The sequence below is a fragment of the Sinocyclocheilus grahami genome, unplaced genomic scaffold (genome assembly GCF_001515645.1).
Source record: "Sinocyclocheilus grahami isolate Dianchi unplaced genomic scaffold, SAMN03320097.WGS_v1.1 scaffold274.1, whole genome shotgun sequence".
NCBI classification, from domain to species: domain Eukaryota; kingdom Metazoa; phylum Chordata; class Actinopteri; order Cypriniformes; family Cyprinidae; genus Sinocyclocheilus; species Sinocyclocheilus grahami.
The window spans coordinates 835,305-850,622 of NW_015505453.1; the positions used below are offsets into that span (position 1 = coordinate 835,305).

A 15,318-nucleotide genomic window follows, 5' to 3' on the forward strand; every position below is an offset into this window, starting at 1 on the left:
ATATCAATTGAAAGAATGAGCTAACCTATAAAGGAACTTTTTTATGAGTGTTGGAATATGCGGAAATAATCAAAGTGCAACAATGGATTTTGTTGTTTGGGGTGACTTTGCTTTTAGTTTTCTCCAAAACTATACAGTAAAATGCCTTGCAAATAAATACAGTGATAGTCAGGCTCACTCTGAACAAATATCAATTGAAAGAATGAGCTAACCTATAAAGGAACTTTTTATGAGTGTTGGAATATTGGACACAGTGCAAAAGGTAAAATACAGGTAAGCTAATTATAAAGGAAACGTCGGTATGACAGCTTCTTTGCATGCATTTTGACTGCTCTCAGCACCCGTCCCGTAAGTACACAATTACACGCGCAGAACAAAAAATGGTGCGGCTGGCTTGACCGTGCATTTTCAAAGCGCGGCTGGCTTGACCGCAGTCCACAGTCCACATACATTATCGTTCCCCTTATCACTCTCTTTATCAACGAGCGCGATCCTAGACAGTTTATGCGAGATGCATTGGCTCGCCGCCAATAGTTCTCCTATTAATGTCGGTGACGCACTTTAAATTAGTCAGGAACTTCGCGGTGCTTAGCCAGTTAAAACACATATAAAGGGAGATATCTAGCTGACAGCGCCCTTCTCTCTTCTTCTTCTTTAAATTTGATTGGCACTGAACACTGAAAGGTGCATTTACCGCCACCTAACACACACACACATATATATATATATATATATATATATATATATATATATATATATATATATACATCTCCCTTCTCTCGCTCGTACTATCTTCTTTTTTTCTCGTTCTTCGTCCCACCCTCTCCCATATCCTGATACCTGATTGGTCATTATTCACAAGGCACCCAATTACATTATAAAGAAATAAAATTGACAGGCCCAACAGTTTAGGTTCTCTCAAAGTGTATTTTTTTCAGTACACTAACTTATAATTTTATACAATATTAACATAAACTTTACTTGCATGTGAAATATAAAACCGTAACATATTCTGTAGCAGGCGCTACACTAATATACAGAAGGTGCACAGAGTAATTCACGCAAACACAAAACACATCATGGTAACACACATGGCACTTAAATAATGCAATAAACTTTCATTAAACAACATACAATGTAACATAAAACCCTAATATACATAACTGATAACAAAAACTATTAAGAAGCATGATTATTCAAACAAAAAACTTTCAAATTGTGAAGTCACATAGGGAATTGTGGGAATATCAGTTTACACATTTTTTTTTTTACAGTGTATTATTAGTTGTAATACTGTACCTGTAAATAGTATAAATCACACTAATTGAGATTCATTCAAAAATCCTTTTGGGCTGGAAAAATTTAGCTCTGATTAAATGATACTTAAATGATATACAGTATTTCTTCTGAATTTCAGATAGACGTTGCCTTGTTAAGTAACTTCAATGTAGTAATCTAACTACTTTTTCTAAAAGGATAACAAGCTACTATAGTATAACTATACTTTAAAACTGGAACTTGTAGCTTGACAAGCTTCAAACCTTTCCCAACAACAGCGTTCTCTCTGCAGCAATACACAAAAGAGTAATCCTCTGAGAACTCAAACAGTTCCATTTAAAACAACCATACAAAATATACATCAAAACAGAAAACCACAACTGAACAGAAATGCTCTGAGGAATACCTTTTTTTTTTTTTTTTACACTTGGGGGTTCATGAAGGAAGAACTTCTTTTTGTATGGCATTTCAACATTATGATTCATCCCTCATTTCATGTAGATAATAATGTGATTGTGAGTCAATCTTTATTCACTGCCTTGTGAGAGACTGCATCAGACAAACAAAAAAAGTAGGACACAGTATAAAAGCTAGCATTAAAAATATAGGAAAAGGCAAAGAAAACTACCTATGTGACCAAAGGGATATGCTAGCCCGTCAAACATATGACTAGACACTCGTTTCAGCTATACATTGAAGTAAATTCACTTAAATTAGCAATGTTTCAGGACAATTTGAACTAAATAAAATGTTACTTGTACAGTACCAGTCTGCTGTTAATTTACAAGTCTTCTTTTCTTAGTTGTATTTAATTACTGAACAAATGAACAGCTTACACAAACACCAAACAATCGCTGTGGGAGGAATAACTGCATAAATTCAGCTGTGTTTTTGCTCTTTCCTAATCCTGTATTCTTCATACAGGTTTGGTCCAAAAGCACCGTGAATCTTATCTTGTCGGACACACAGGCCTCCTCAGATTGAGGCCAAGCACACATTTTTTGTTTAATCATTAGATACCTTGCACAAAAGACGATGGGATGGAACAGCTCTTTGTTCACATCTGTAGCATCAAAGAGCTAAGGGATAGTTAAGCTTGCATAAAAACACTCCGCACAATGATTGACTTTATTCTCTAAAGCCTCTCCTCCTACCTGATTCTTTTAATTTAAGATGAGCAATCAGGCACTTCAGTTCAATTAATTCACCAGACAAAACCACAAGTGAATGGGGCTATTTTTTGTGTGTCTAGAATTAATTCAAAAGGCGATGAGCTAAGGACTGGCCTGTACTGAAAGCATTATGCGGATGTGTCTTTGATGTGTTCGATTTTAGATGAGTTAAATCCAATTTTCATGTTTACTCTAGTGCTCTGGAGCGTGTCTGTCTTGCATGTCCTGATAATGATATGAACACATGATAACAAAGTGTTTGGCAATGTGTAGGTGACCGTACAGGCGACGTGCATCACTCTTACGGCGATGAGTGGAGACCGTTGCTATGTGACTGTGTATCCTCTGAAATCCCTGCACCATCGAACCCCTCGTGTCGCAATGATTGTTAGCATCTGCATCTGGATCGGTAAGTCATTTAGTACAATTCTATATCACATACACAAAACATAAAGAAAGATAATTTTGTTATAATGTCATTAATGGATAGTTCACCCAAAAATGAAAATTACCCCATGATTTACTCACCCTTAAGGCATCCTAGGTGAATATAACTTTCTTCTTTCAAACGAATACAATCAGAGTTGTATTACGCTACACTGATGTCCTATGTCACCCCCCAGCCCCCCGGAGCCATGTGGAACACATTTTATTATGGATGGATGCACTAAATTGGACTTCATTTAGATGTTTGAAAAATAACACTCACCCACTGCCATTACAAAGCTTGGAAGAGCCAGGACGTTTTTAAATGTAACTCTGATTGGATTCGTCTGAAAGAAGAAAGTCATGTACGCATAGGATGGCTTGAGGGTGAGTAAATTATGGGGTAATTTTCAGTTTTGGGTGAACTATCCCTTTAAAAAAATGTCCTGGCTCTTCCCAACTTTATAATGGCAGTGAATGGGGGTTGTGATTTGAAGCCCAAAAAAGTGCATCCATCCATCATAAAAGTACTCCACACGGCTCCAGGGGGTTAACGAACTCAATTTTTCATTTCATTGTTTTGTGTTTTTAAATACAAAATGTGTTCTGTGTGAATGGCCCTACAGTGAAGCAAATGTAAATGCGTGATGGGGCCATTTATATTGAACACGTTCTCTACGTGAGACAAAAGCGGTGAAAAAGAATGCAGCGTCTCGAGAATTTTTTCAAAATTCTTTGACACAGTGTATTAAAAAACATGGCACTCATGCACGAGATGCAGCCAGACATGGCACAACTGTCAGAACAATATTGCAGAAATGCACTCTGTGTGAATCAGTCCATAGAATCTCTTTATTCTTTCCAACGTTGTTTGTCTGTTATCTCAGCCTGATCTCATTATGATTCATACACATAATTTACACACACACTTTATATTAGGTGGCCTTGTACTAACATTTAAATTAATCAGTTGAGACTATGCACTTATTTTGTGCATACATGTTTTTACATTGTACATATTTATTTTGTACATATTATATATTTATTTTTGGTATTTTATTTAGAACTGCAATATATTTACTATAATATAATCTGTTTCCTTTATATTATATATTTATTTTATTTTATTTTTGTATATATTGTAATATTGTATAGACCAAAACATGCAATTACCAGAGGTCCATCTAGAAAAGTAGTCCCACTAGGTTTAGACAATTCTAAATTTTTTTCTATAACTTTTTTCCCCTGAAGAATTAATGTAAATACTTTAGTAGAAATTCAGGCTTCACATTTATTCTTTTCTTATGCAACAAGGTTCCTTCATCCTTTCCATACCAATCTTCCTGTACCAGAGGCTTGAGGACGGCTATTGGTATGGACCAAGAAAATACTGCATGGAGAGGTTTCCATCAAAGACCCACGAGAAAGCTTTCATCCTCTATCAGTTCATAGCCGTATATCTACTGCCTGTCATTACCATCTCCTTCTGTTATTCCTTCATGCTGAAGAGAGTGGGACAAGCTTCCGTGGAACCAGTGGATAACAACCATCAGGTATGATCGTGGGTAACAACCATCAGTGATGACACTCCACTGAATGGACATGAAAGGCTATATGTGCTTTAATCTATTATTCAGGTGTATATCCTCCCGAGAGGCTGTGAAACATCTTGGTTTCTTTTCTTCTCTTCAAAAGTAAAAAAATAAAGGAGTTTTAGTAGTAACCTTTATTTAACAAGGTAAAATAAAAATAATTTAAGGGCAAAATAATATATGTAGCGTCTTGTAAAAAATAAATAAATACAGAGCTTAATTATGTACATGCTACACTTAAATATTAATAAAATTAACTATATTAATATAAAATATAAAACTTTTTTTTTGAGTGTTTATTCCCGACTTTTAATATTTTGAAAAATACATTTTCACAGCAAAAACAGCATTAAGTCATCTGGTGTAGGTGTGGTCCAGTTACACATAGGCGGTGTCCGAAACCTAAACTCATGACTTTTCAGGCACCGTTTTGTGTTTCTATATATAAAAAAAATCCAATAATTGGTAATTATACAGAATAGCAATTTTTATAGGGTAGTCATTTTGTACCGGGAACACCACAAAAAGTTATTTAAAAAAAATAGCTGTACTGTGCATGAGCAAAGTCAGTAAGTTTTAGTCCAATGCAATAACGTTAACTTTTCGGGAAAAAGACAATCCTCTCTGGGTCAAAAAGATTGGAACAAAACAAGATATAAGCTTTGAAGATAAACAAGCATATATTCAATGACTTATTTTTTGATAGAAATGGAATCATATGTTGAAATAAACAGACATTTACTTAAATAGATTTACTCTAGATATACTTTCACTCCTTCAGACACGGCTTTATTCTTTTCACCAACTGCTGAACTGATCATATGCTGCCTACAAAAACCAAACTAAGCTGAACAGATCAGTTGCTGTTATGCATAGCATACACTGGGTTCAGATGTGCCTTGGACACGTCAGACAGCTGAAACATTCACATGTGATTTGGGCCCAATTTCTTATTCCCAGACAGATTTGTGACAGGGTTTAGGTTCACACCAATGCTTCACAATTTTCAAACAGTGGCACAGATTCTTTATTAGACTGAGATTTGCAGTATTTTCTCTTTGACAAAAAAAAACAGTCCAGTTGATAATGAAAAGCCACCTCACAGCTTGATGCTGCCACCACCACACTTCTCTGTAAATATAGTGGCTTTTTGATACATGGAGAGTATAACTTTGCCACACATTCGCTTTGAATTCCAGACTAAACGCTGCTAAAAGCTCTATCTTATCTGAGAAAAAAAGATCTCCCACATTACAGCTGAGTGACCTCTCATTCACTCAGAGTTTCTGAGTCACCATACTGCTTTTTGGCCAGCAGATGTTTACACAGTCTTACAGGTCTTTTTCTTTTCTTTTCTTTTTTCTGAGGAATGAATAATTTATGCAGCAGTGCTGCAAAATCACATTTGGATTTTGTTTTGTACCCTTTTCCTAATTAATGCTTTTGTTTCATATTATCTTCTTTACTATTTTATCTTCACTGTAAATTTGTGCAATGGTCTGTACTGTTCATTTTCAAAGCCAACAGATTCACAGCACAGTGAATAATGATGGAGCTGTGGGACCTTAATCCAGAAAATATGCTGGCTAATTTAGTAATTCAGAGATCAAACTCAACTGTTTTTACAGCAAAAATTGTGAGTGTTTTATTTATCTGTGTATAGTTACGACAGCATCTTGCAGTTTTGTATTGTAGGAATATTTAAGGGTCAGTGATAAATAAGGATATCTAAAATGATATAGTCATTGAATTCATGTTGCTTTACTTTAAAATCAAACTAATTAACACCAAATAAACGGTGTAACCATCAGGTTACAAAAAACAAACAAAAAAACAATATACTTTTCTGTACACCTTGAATATTCTTATATACACATCTTAATCATTATTTAAAAATATATTAAAATCTATCTATAATTAAATATCTAAAAACAAATCCCTTAAATAAAATGTAACAATTTTTCTTACTTAACCTAACTTGCCTTCATTTTTCATAAAAAATAAAACTTGATGTAATCAAATAGTCATACAGGGAACCTTTTTTTTTCTGTCACATAACTATTATATCAGTTTTTACAATATTAATCATATTTTAAAACAAAATATATTTTAAATATGTAAATATGAATGAAAGATTATGCAAACTACTTATGTCAACATTACTTTTTTATGAAATTTAGAATTTAGAAACTGAAAACATTTTCATCAAAAAAGAGGTGTATTCAATAAATTTTTATATATTTGTTAATAACATCCAGACAGAAAAAAATGTTGTTTCTTATCTTGTCAGATTTTAAAAAACTAAGAACTGCATTTCAGTGTATAACTTCATTAGAATGACTGAAATTCTTAATACTTTTGCAGAGCGCTATCACTAAATGTATAAAAATATGTGGACTTTTCTTTCTTTCTTTTTTGTAAAATCATATATCAGACCCCTTTTGCCCACTATAATCATATCAAAACCTTGTTTATTTCAGGTCCACCTGCTCTCAGAGAGAACTATCTCCATTAGGAGCAAGATTTCCAAAATGGTAGTGGTCATTGTTGTTCTCTTCACCATCTGCTGGGGTCCCATTCAGATCTTTGTCCTGTTCCAGTCTTTCTATCCCAACTTCAAAGCCAACTACGCAACATATAAGATCAAGACATGGGCCAACTGCATGTCCTATGCCAACTCTTCTATCAACCCTATTGTCTACGGTTTTATGGGCGCCAGCTTCCGCAAGTCCTTCAGGAAGACCTTTCCCTTCCTCTTCAGACACAAAGTGAGAGACAGCAGTGTCGCCTCCCGCACGGCCAATGCAGAAATAAAGTTCGTAGCAACGGAGGAGAGCAACACTGAGAGGAAATGAGAGCAGATGACACCTCAACCATGAATCCATGCCAACTGTCTAGTCGCCGAAGCGCAGGCTTCCCCCATAAATAGGGGTTATATTCCGTTCGCTGAGTTGTGAAAAAATTCTAATGTGGTGCAAAAGGCCATTTAGAAGGCAAAGAACTGCAAAAGTGCACATCAATTCTTACAGTTATAATTACAGAGTTAAGTAGTATTATTTAATATTGGCATCCAACAACTCTTATGATTGGCCCTGCTGTGTTACGAGAGCTTGCGTTTTTAAAAGTTGTATGAAAAGCTCATTTCACAGGGCGTAAGTTCGCGGATGGGGAACCAAACGGATGTTCTGCCAGCGGAGATGTGTAGGAGCTTGCCTGAGAGGATGTTGACTAAATCAAACAAGGCAACTGTTGACTCATCTATTGTGTTTGACACATACACGACACCTCCCTGTGCACACTGCCTCATGAAACACCACTCCAAACTGCCCTTCATCAGTTGCATTTATATATTATGAGCATTCTACGACATGGCTCAACCTGAAGAGGTGTACTCACAAGGTATAGACTCTCTCAAAGCACACCACTTCTCAAGATTGACTGAATGTTGCTCAAAGCACAGTGTCTATCCTAGAATAATCTCAATTGCCTTGCTGGCAGGTGCAGCGAGGGTTAACAAACATGTGCGAATGGAATTGAAGATGATAAAGATAACATCATTAATGTGATAAATGTAAGATTTATTTTATTTAAAAAAATAGGATGCAGCATAATGTCTCAATAACCATTTTCAAAGAGCAATTCACCCAGAATGTCTTTTGCGTTTAATAATGTGAGAAGAAATGTAAAGAATTAAAAAAAAATTATTGTTTCAGTACTTTTAACCTGAGCAGCACATTTATAGTATACCGTGTAATGCGCAAGTTGCTGCTAAAAATTATGGATGGGCACACAACGGTCAAATACGTCACAACGGTCAAATACGTCCATCTACCGTAGTAAAAAAGTAATATATTTAAAATACATTTATTTCCTACTAAGTATTGTTCAAATCTATTAGCATATTTACTGACATATCGTTCGAGACTTATTGATATAAAATTTATAATTAAACTTTATTTGGAGTACTACTTCATATATTTCTTCATATTATGCCTAAAATGTGTTTTAATGTCACTTGATGAGGAATGTATGATCTTTAAATAATAAAGGTCTTTAAATGCAAGAGATTTAAAGGGATACTTGCAATAGTTCCACTTTAGCACAATCAAATAAACTTCAGTGTATCTTTAGTTGGACTTCAGCACTACTTCCGCACAATTAAAGTACATTAAGTACAAAATTAGTTGTTCCAATTTAGCAGATTTTAAGTATACCAGTTTAGTATACTAAAAGTACAATTGCAGGATATTTTTATTAAGTACAAAAATATTTATTTGTAGTATACTTAGAATTAAATACATTTATTTCAAATTGATTTTAGTGTATTTATTTTTCACTAGAGTAGTGCATTTTGACAATGGAAAAGAAGTGCATTGGAATGCAATAAAAAAACGTTTTTTGCGTGAACAGCCCCTTGATATGTTGTCGTAAAAATGCAACACTCATGTGCAAGATACTGAAAAAGCAGTGCGAAGCAGTGGTCAAAGATGTTTTTCTGAGAGGCAATTTAAACAGATACAAACTTATTTTTTGTGTGTTGAAAAATACAAAATACAAAACAGGTCTAGAGGCCCCTGTGTCTATATATGTCTATAAATATGTCCTAACAAGATTACAATTAAACAAAGGAATTTAGAAAGGTGAAATACAAAAATGCTTTCTGTGTGAATGACCCCTAAGTTGTCTGTATCTTCAAAACACTGAAAAAGCAGCACAACCCAGTGGTCAGAGATGTTTTTCTAAGGGGCCATTCACAAAGAACGAGATTTTGTGTTGAACTTGAAAACTGCAAGACGCAAGCAGTGGAATTTGAAAAAGAAGGGGGGAAAAAAACAAGGTCTGCAAATACATTTTTAAAAAGTTCTTTTAACTTGAGCACCATGTTTTTAAAATGCTGTCATCTGCTAAACAGTGCAAAAGCACGATGGTTAAACGTCCCTCTGGTGCATGTTTACATAGAAAATCAACTGAAAAGTAGCACAGTGAAATGCAAATATGTGTTCTGTTAAAATGGCCCTAAGTTGTCTGTGCCTTGACCCTTGAGGACATCTAAACGAAACACTTACAAAAACAATGGTCAAAGACTTTAGCACATATTTACATTGAAAAACGGTTAACAAGCAAGGAAGTGGAGTGCAAAAATGCATTTTGCATGAACTGTCACTTACATATTCAGTGTTCTGGATTTGGTAAATGAATAGCATCCTCCGAGGATTTCCCAATGTGCCCATCATTTTGATGTAATAATTGAGGTAAAATGGCTTTTCATGCAGAAATGGCAATACAACACGTCTACAGGGTAGATTTATTTACCATGCTAAGTGAGAAGGAATTCAAAGGGGAATTAAGTGTGATTTTGTTTTGCTAGCGTGTGCTACCGCAAAGCTTGCTTACTTACTTTTGTCCAAAGCAGAAATAGATGTCTTATCATTAGCATTTGTGAAATGTTTTAACAAGCAGCGCTAAGTAGCTAAAAGCTTTTCTTGAAGTGCTGTCGGTTTAACCTTGGCATTAATAAATTATTCAGTATCCTTCAAGCATGGTCCTGTTAGCTCAATAAATGCCTTAAAGAATTCTAATCTGACTGGACTTGAGTAGCTTTGTTTGTCTTCTTCTTCGTTTGCCTTTTTTATTGTTTAGGAAGAAGTTAGTTAGTTAGTTATGGTTTTGTAGAATACATATACAACTAGAAGAGACTAAACAGGTTTCTGTCTAAAATGTCCTGTCAATTAGATATTCTTATAATCACTTCCAGTGCATATACTGTCTGCATTTAGAAATGTTTTTATCTACAAGCGTATGATCAGAGTTTTCAAATGGATCATCATTGAACTTTATGTATTGTCAATTTGCATAAATCAATTTGCCAAATCCATTAATAATTATTCAACTTGTTCCAGTGACATCAAACAGATATTTGATATTCACTGCATAATGCGTCTTTAATTATCATGCAGAGTGTATTGCTCTGAGAAATGGCAAGGCAAAATCAAGCAGTTGGACTGATGGACTAATAGCATGGAAATATCCCCATACACAGGCAGCCAATTAATATCTTGATCAGTGGAAAAGGGGCAGGAAGTGCGTAATCAGTCCTGCTATTTCAAAGCGCTAAACTAGCATCTGCCCTCGTCTTGACCTAAGGTCAGTAAACAGAGCAGAGGCACTGCAATAGTTTAATTCACTTTAAAACTGTGAGATGCAATGAGTCACTCTATTCATTATATTACACTCATAAAGAAACTATCTAGTTAATTTATTCAGCAAATAATTAGCCTAAACCATTGAAATTTCGCTTCAGGCATCTTTAAAATGTCAGCAGAAGTTTTCAGTGTCAGTTAAAATTATAATTTAATCATGTTGAATACAAATAAACTAGAAGTACATAAAAGTTGATGTTACATTCCTAACACAGATTCTGTAAAACTGACAGTGGTATGACATAAATGCAACAATCAGTGAAAATGTTTTCTTATGTGAATATTATATTATATATGAAAGACTACATGAAATACTGAATTTAATCCATTTAAAAAACACTTTGTAAATGAGTAAGAATATTGGAACAAATATTACACTAATTTTAAACCCTCATTCACATGTAATGTTACAGTTATAGCAAGTAAAAAAGAAAACAACACAAAACATTTGTATCTTTTAAATGCTAATTTGTAACTCTCAATTAAATAAACTGTTTAAAATTATGTAAGATTTTATTTATTGCAAATAAAAATTATGATAACATGTATATAAAAAAAACATTTTCATTTGTTTCTTCAGATGATCAGGTGTTGATCGTTACTAAAACTATGTATTACCTAGGCAGATGTCACATTTATTGAATGCCACAATTATCCCTGCCCTCTTTTATATTTTTCATGTCAGACATGATGAGGTTGTTTACGGGGGGTAAACACTCATTTGAATTTTTCTTTTTCAATGCATAAATTCAGAGGTTCGACATCTCAATGAGCACAGAGTGACTGCCTCTGTAATCACTCTCCAGTGCACTCACTTGTCACTGAAGTGTGTGTTTGAGTGTGTTTGGAATTTAGTGTTGATTCTTTTGCATTGCAGAAGAAATGAAAACGTATTGCTTGCAGAGAAAAATATGGCTTTGCTGAGAAAATATTGCTTGCAAACTTTTCACTTTTGTACACCATATTTCCACAGAATTGATGAAGAGCAATTACATTTTCAACACTCCAACGCCAACTCCTCAACACACTCAACACCACTGTCAGCAGTGTCCTTCAGGTTTCTGGATTCAATCTCCCAGAGCCTGTGGGAGACTTATATTGATGTAAAAAGCTTCAACATTGCATGCACATCCTTCAGCAGCTGAGGAAGTTGAACCTGCCACAGGAGCTTCTGATGCAGTTCTACTCAGCAGGCACTGAGTCTGCTCACGTCTATAGCTGTCTCGTTTGTCTCAGCGACCAAATCAGACAAAAATAGGCTACAACAGACAGTCAAGACGACTGAGAAAAAAGATCATTAGCGCTCCCCTGCCTGTCCTTGTTCACTTCCAGAGTGAGAAAACGGCAGGCAAAATCATCTCTTTCCCATCGACCGTTTTTGCTCAGGCAATCTCTTTTACGAACAGTTACAGTCCACACAAAGGTTTCTTGACAGTATAACACATTCATTTCCTGTGAAATATGTAAATTCATTTTAGACATTTACTAACCCATCTGTGTGAGATCCACAATTTTTTAAATATCTTATTTGATATTGAAATTTCCGTTTTACTTCTACTGTACAGTTATGAATATACTTATTCTTCATAGCACACAACTCTCTGTACAAATACTAAACATATAGTCATATAATTGAGTTTGTATTATTCTGAAAATGGGTCAGTAATCAGTTATTGCAGTAATCAGTTACATTAAAATAAACTACAGGGTTAAGTTAGTAGGAGTTAAAATTTTCATTTTGTACTGCACAATCATGTTAACTGTACTAAGTTCATACAATTAGATGTCCATCATAAAGATGAATAAAAATCCTTTAAAGTAAGGAGAAATCTAGTTTACATCTAAATGTAGCCTTTGTATTCATATCGATCCATATGGTTTAAAAGCTTTAATCAGAAAAAAAACATATATTAAAAGCTAACATAAGCAGTAGCATTTACAAATAACAGCATATTTAAAAGTATGAGACAACAACAAATAAAAAACATACCATTAAGAGCCATGCTTGCACAGGTTCTGCGTGATCCTCTTCAATAAAATCCTCTACTTCTCAATCGGGCTCAAACTGATAAGCGATATTAACGACACCATTGTTTACAATACAACCGGAGCACATGGCACTGAGGTGAGGGGCGGGACGATTAGACGCGCACTAGAGGCGGTTTAGCCAATCAAAACACACTGGGCTAGCTAACCAATCAGAGCCCATCGCCTATTTCTGAGGGCGGGGCTTCATAAAAGCAGGAAATGATTAGTACATTTCTCAGAGAAGGGACAGAGTGGTGTGGAATAAAAGTAAATTATGTGAAAAATAATGCGTTTTTTTTAACTAAGCATTAACACATGTTAGACTAAACACACGTCCATAAACACAATCAAGCCAAAAAAAAAAAACAGTGAACCACCCCTTTAAAACATATAACTCACTCAAAATACAGTTAAAACACCTGTGAAAATTCAATACGAAAATTAGCTTCATATTAATGTAGTACTTTGAGCCCTATTTTTATAGTGAGCTTTTAAAATAGTATTCTCCCCAAGTAAACCGTGGTAGTTGCTAACTGAACTCTGCCCTTAAATTTGTCAATTAACTACAGTAAACATAACAATTTAGTATATTACATGTAATGTTTTAGTAATGAGTTCCAGAAGCAGAATTGCCTTTTTCCTGCTGTGGAAAACTACTTCTCACAATTTTCCTACAGTGTGCTTGCAATGGCCACTACGGCTAAACGTTAAATTAATTGTGCATAGAGTCCATCGATAATAAAAATAATGACAAATTTCATTATCGATAAATTAGGTTTGTGCGCTGTGTATGGAAAATGACCATCAGTCACTTTACGGTAAAAAAGTTTTTTTACTGAAAAAACATCAAAAAATTGTTTAATGCAATAAACTAACAAGCATTTATAGTGGATAAAGGTTCTTTAGAATAGTAACATGTTCTTCACATTAAGGGGAAAAAATGGTTCTTTTAAGAACTGTTGACTGAAGGGTTCTTATATGATATTTCTATGACATCACTTCGAAAAAACCCTTTTGGAATCTTTATTTTTAAGAATGTAGTGTCTTCACACCGAACAAGCATGAGGCTGTAATCACACACATGCCCTTCAGTCAGATCGAGTGTGGAATAAAGAGAGCACGGTCATTCCACACTCAAATATTTAGTGCTTCAGTGCAAAACAATCATTAGTTGCAACCCTATTCTAATTCTAGGCTATTATTCCCTTTCCATACTGACCGTTTAGGAATTCTAGGGCTTGTGTGTTGGGGTTGCCGATCCACCTGGTGCAGGTATTTGCTGTGTGTCTGCCAAGAGACACTTAAAGTGCAGTCGTTCAGTCTAGCACAAACACGCTCGTCTAGGCGCTCGTCAGACACGGACAACTGCCTGCCACAGAAAAGAATGGGGGATGGATGAGGCTGTTGAGTGGGCATTGGATTTTCTGGTTATCATCCTTTACGACACTCCCTTTGAAAAAGATGACATAAAAATGGCTGTTTATCACAATCGTCAGAAGTTAACCTTGGATGCTACTTCACAAAAAGCAAATCTCACACTCATTGCCAAGCATCTGTAGGAGTAGAGTAATTATAGTAGTCTGCTGCAAATTTCACATTTTCTTGCCAGCAGAATTTCCTCTACAGAAGTTTTTGAGTCGTGAAATTAAACAGCGCTCAGACAAAGCAGCTGGACTCGTACCGAGGCCAGATTTAACTGAATGGTGAACAGATTTACTATGGCACTGCATTTCCTCTCAAAACTGGAGAGATGTTCTCCATTGACCCCTTCCATTCAGCTTAAACGGTGCCTGACTGCCTTCTCAGAACAACACCACCACCATCTCCAGTAAAAACAAACATGGCTTTGGAATACGGGTAGTGCGCAGAAACAAACACTTTGCTGTGGGTACAGCCCAGGTAGCAAAATTTCGTGAAGCTTTAATCTGTGTTCAAAGTCACTAAGAGGACACCAGTAACCATTTATAAAAGAACAGCGGCATAATCACAAGAGAAGACGGCAAATAAATAATACAGCTAAATTACCATGTTTGATTACTTGATGAGATGACAAATAGCACTGCAGCACTTCAGCCATTATTTTTGATAATATAATAATTACTTCAGATTTCCATCTGGGTGTACTGAGAACAACGGCACACACCTGTTTTTATGGACTTAAATTTATGTTAATCTCAAAGAATGCTCTACTTGTCAGAGAAAAATGAGATGCAAAAGTTTACATAGTACATACTGTAAGCTGAGAAAGCTTTAAATTAATAAAGACTAAAGGCTTCTTACTTGATTAAAACAAAGGCAAAAATAAAACACACATAAAAAATGTATATTCATTTTCGTAAAGTGTAATAACTTTCATCTGTTATTTTTATTGTATGAAACCAAGAAGGGAAAAAAAACATTCAGCTGTTTTGTGATTATATCAGATAATTATATTTGAAAAACAATCCAACAAACAACATTTTCTTAAATTAGGTTTTAGTTATGGCTTGAATTTACCTGAAAATGAGAAAAGGGAAAGAGCACTGTAGATTGGTCATCTTTATTTTTCAATAATAAACAGATGCTTTGAGGGTCCCTTTTTCTATATCCTCTTCCAAGAAATCAAATTAATATAATTTACAT

General features: G+C 34.9%; 1 protein-coding gene across 1 annotated transcript in view; it reads left to right on the forward strand.

The window, feature by feature from the left end:
* kiss1ra (KISS1 receptor a) overlaps positions 1–7,532 on the forward strand; it is a 13,375-nt gene extending 5,843 nt beyond the window's left edge. The window contains exons 3-5 of the mRNA XM_016291629.1: positions 2,724–2,859; positions 4,191–4,429; positions 6,949–7,532. Of these exons, the coding sequence (XP_016147115.1) occupies positions 2,724–2,859; positions 4,191–4,429; positions 6,949–7,323 (750 nt within the window). The 3' untranslated portion in view covers positions 7,324–7,532. The remainder of the gene's footprint in view (positions 1–2,723; positions 2,860–4,190; positions 4,430–6,948) is intronic.
* The last annotated feature ends 7,786 nt before the right edge of the window (positions 7,533–15,318 follow it).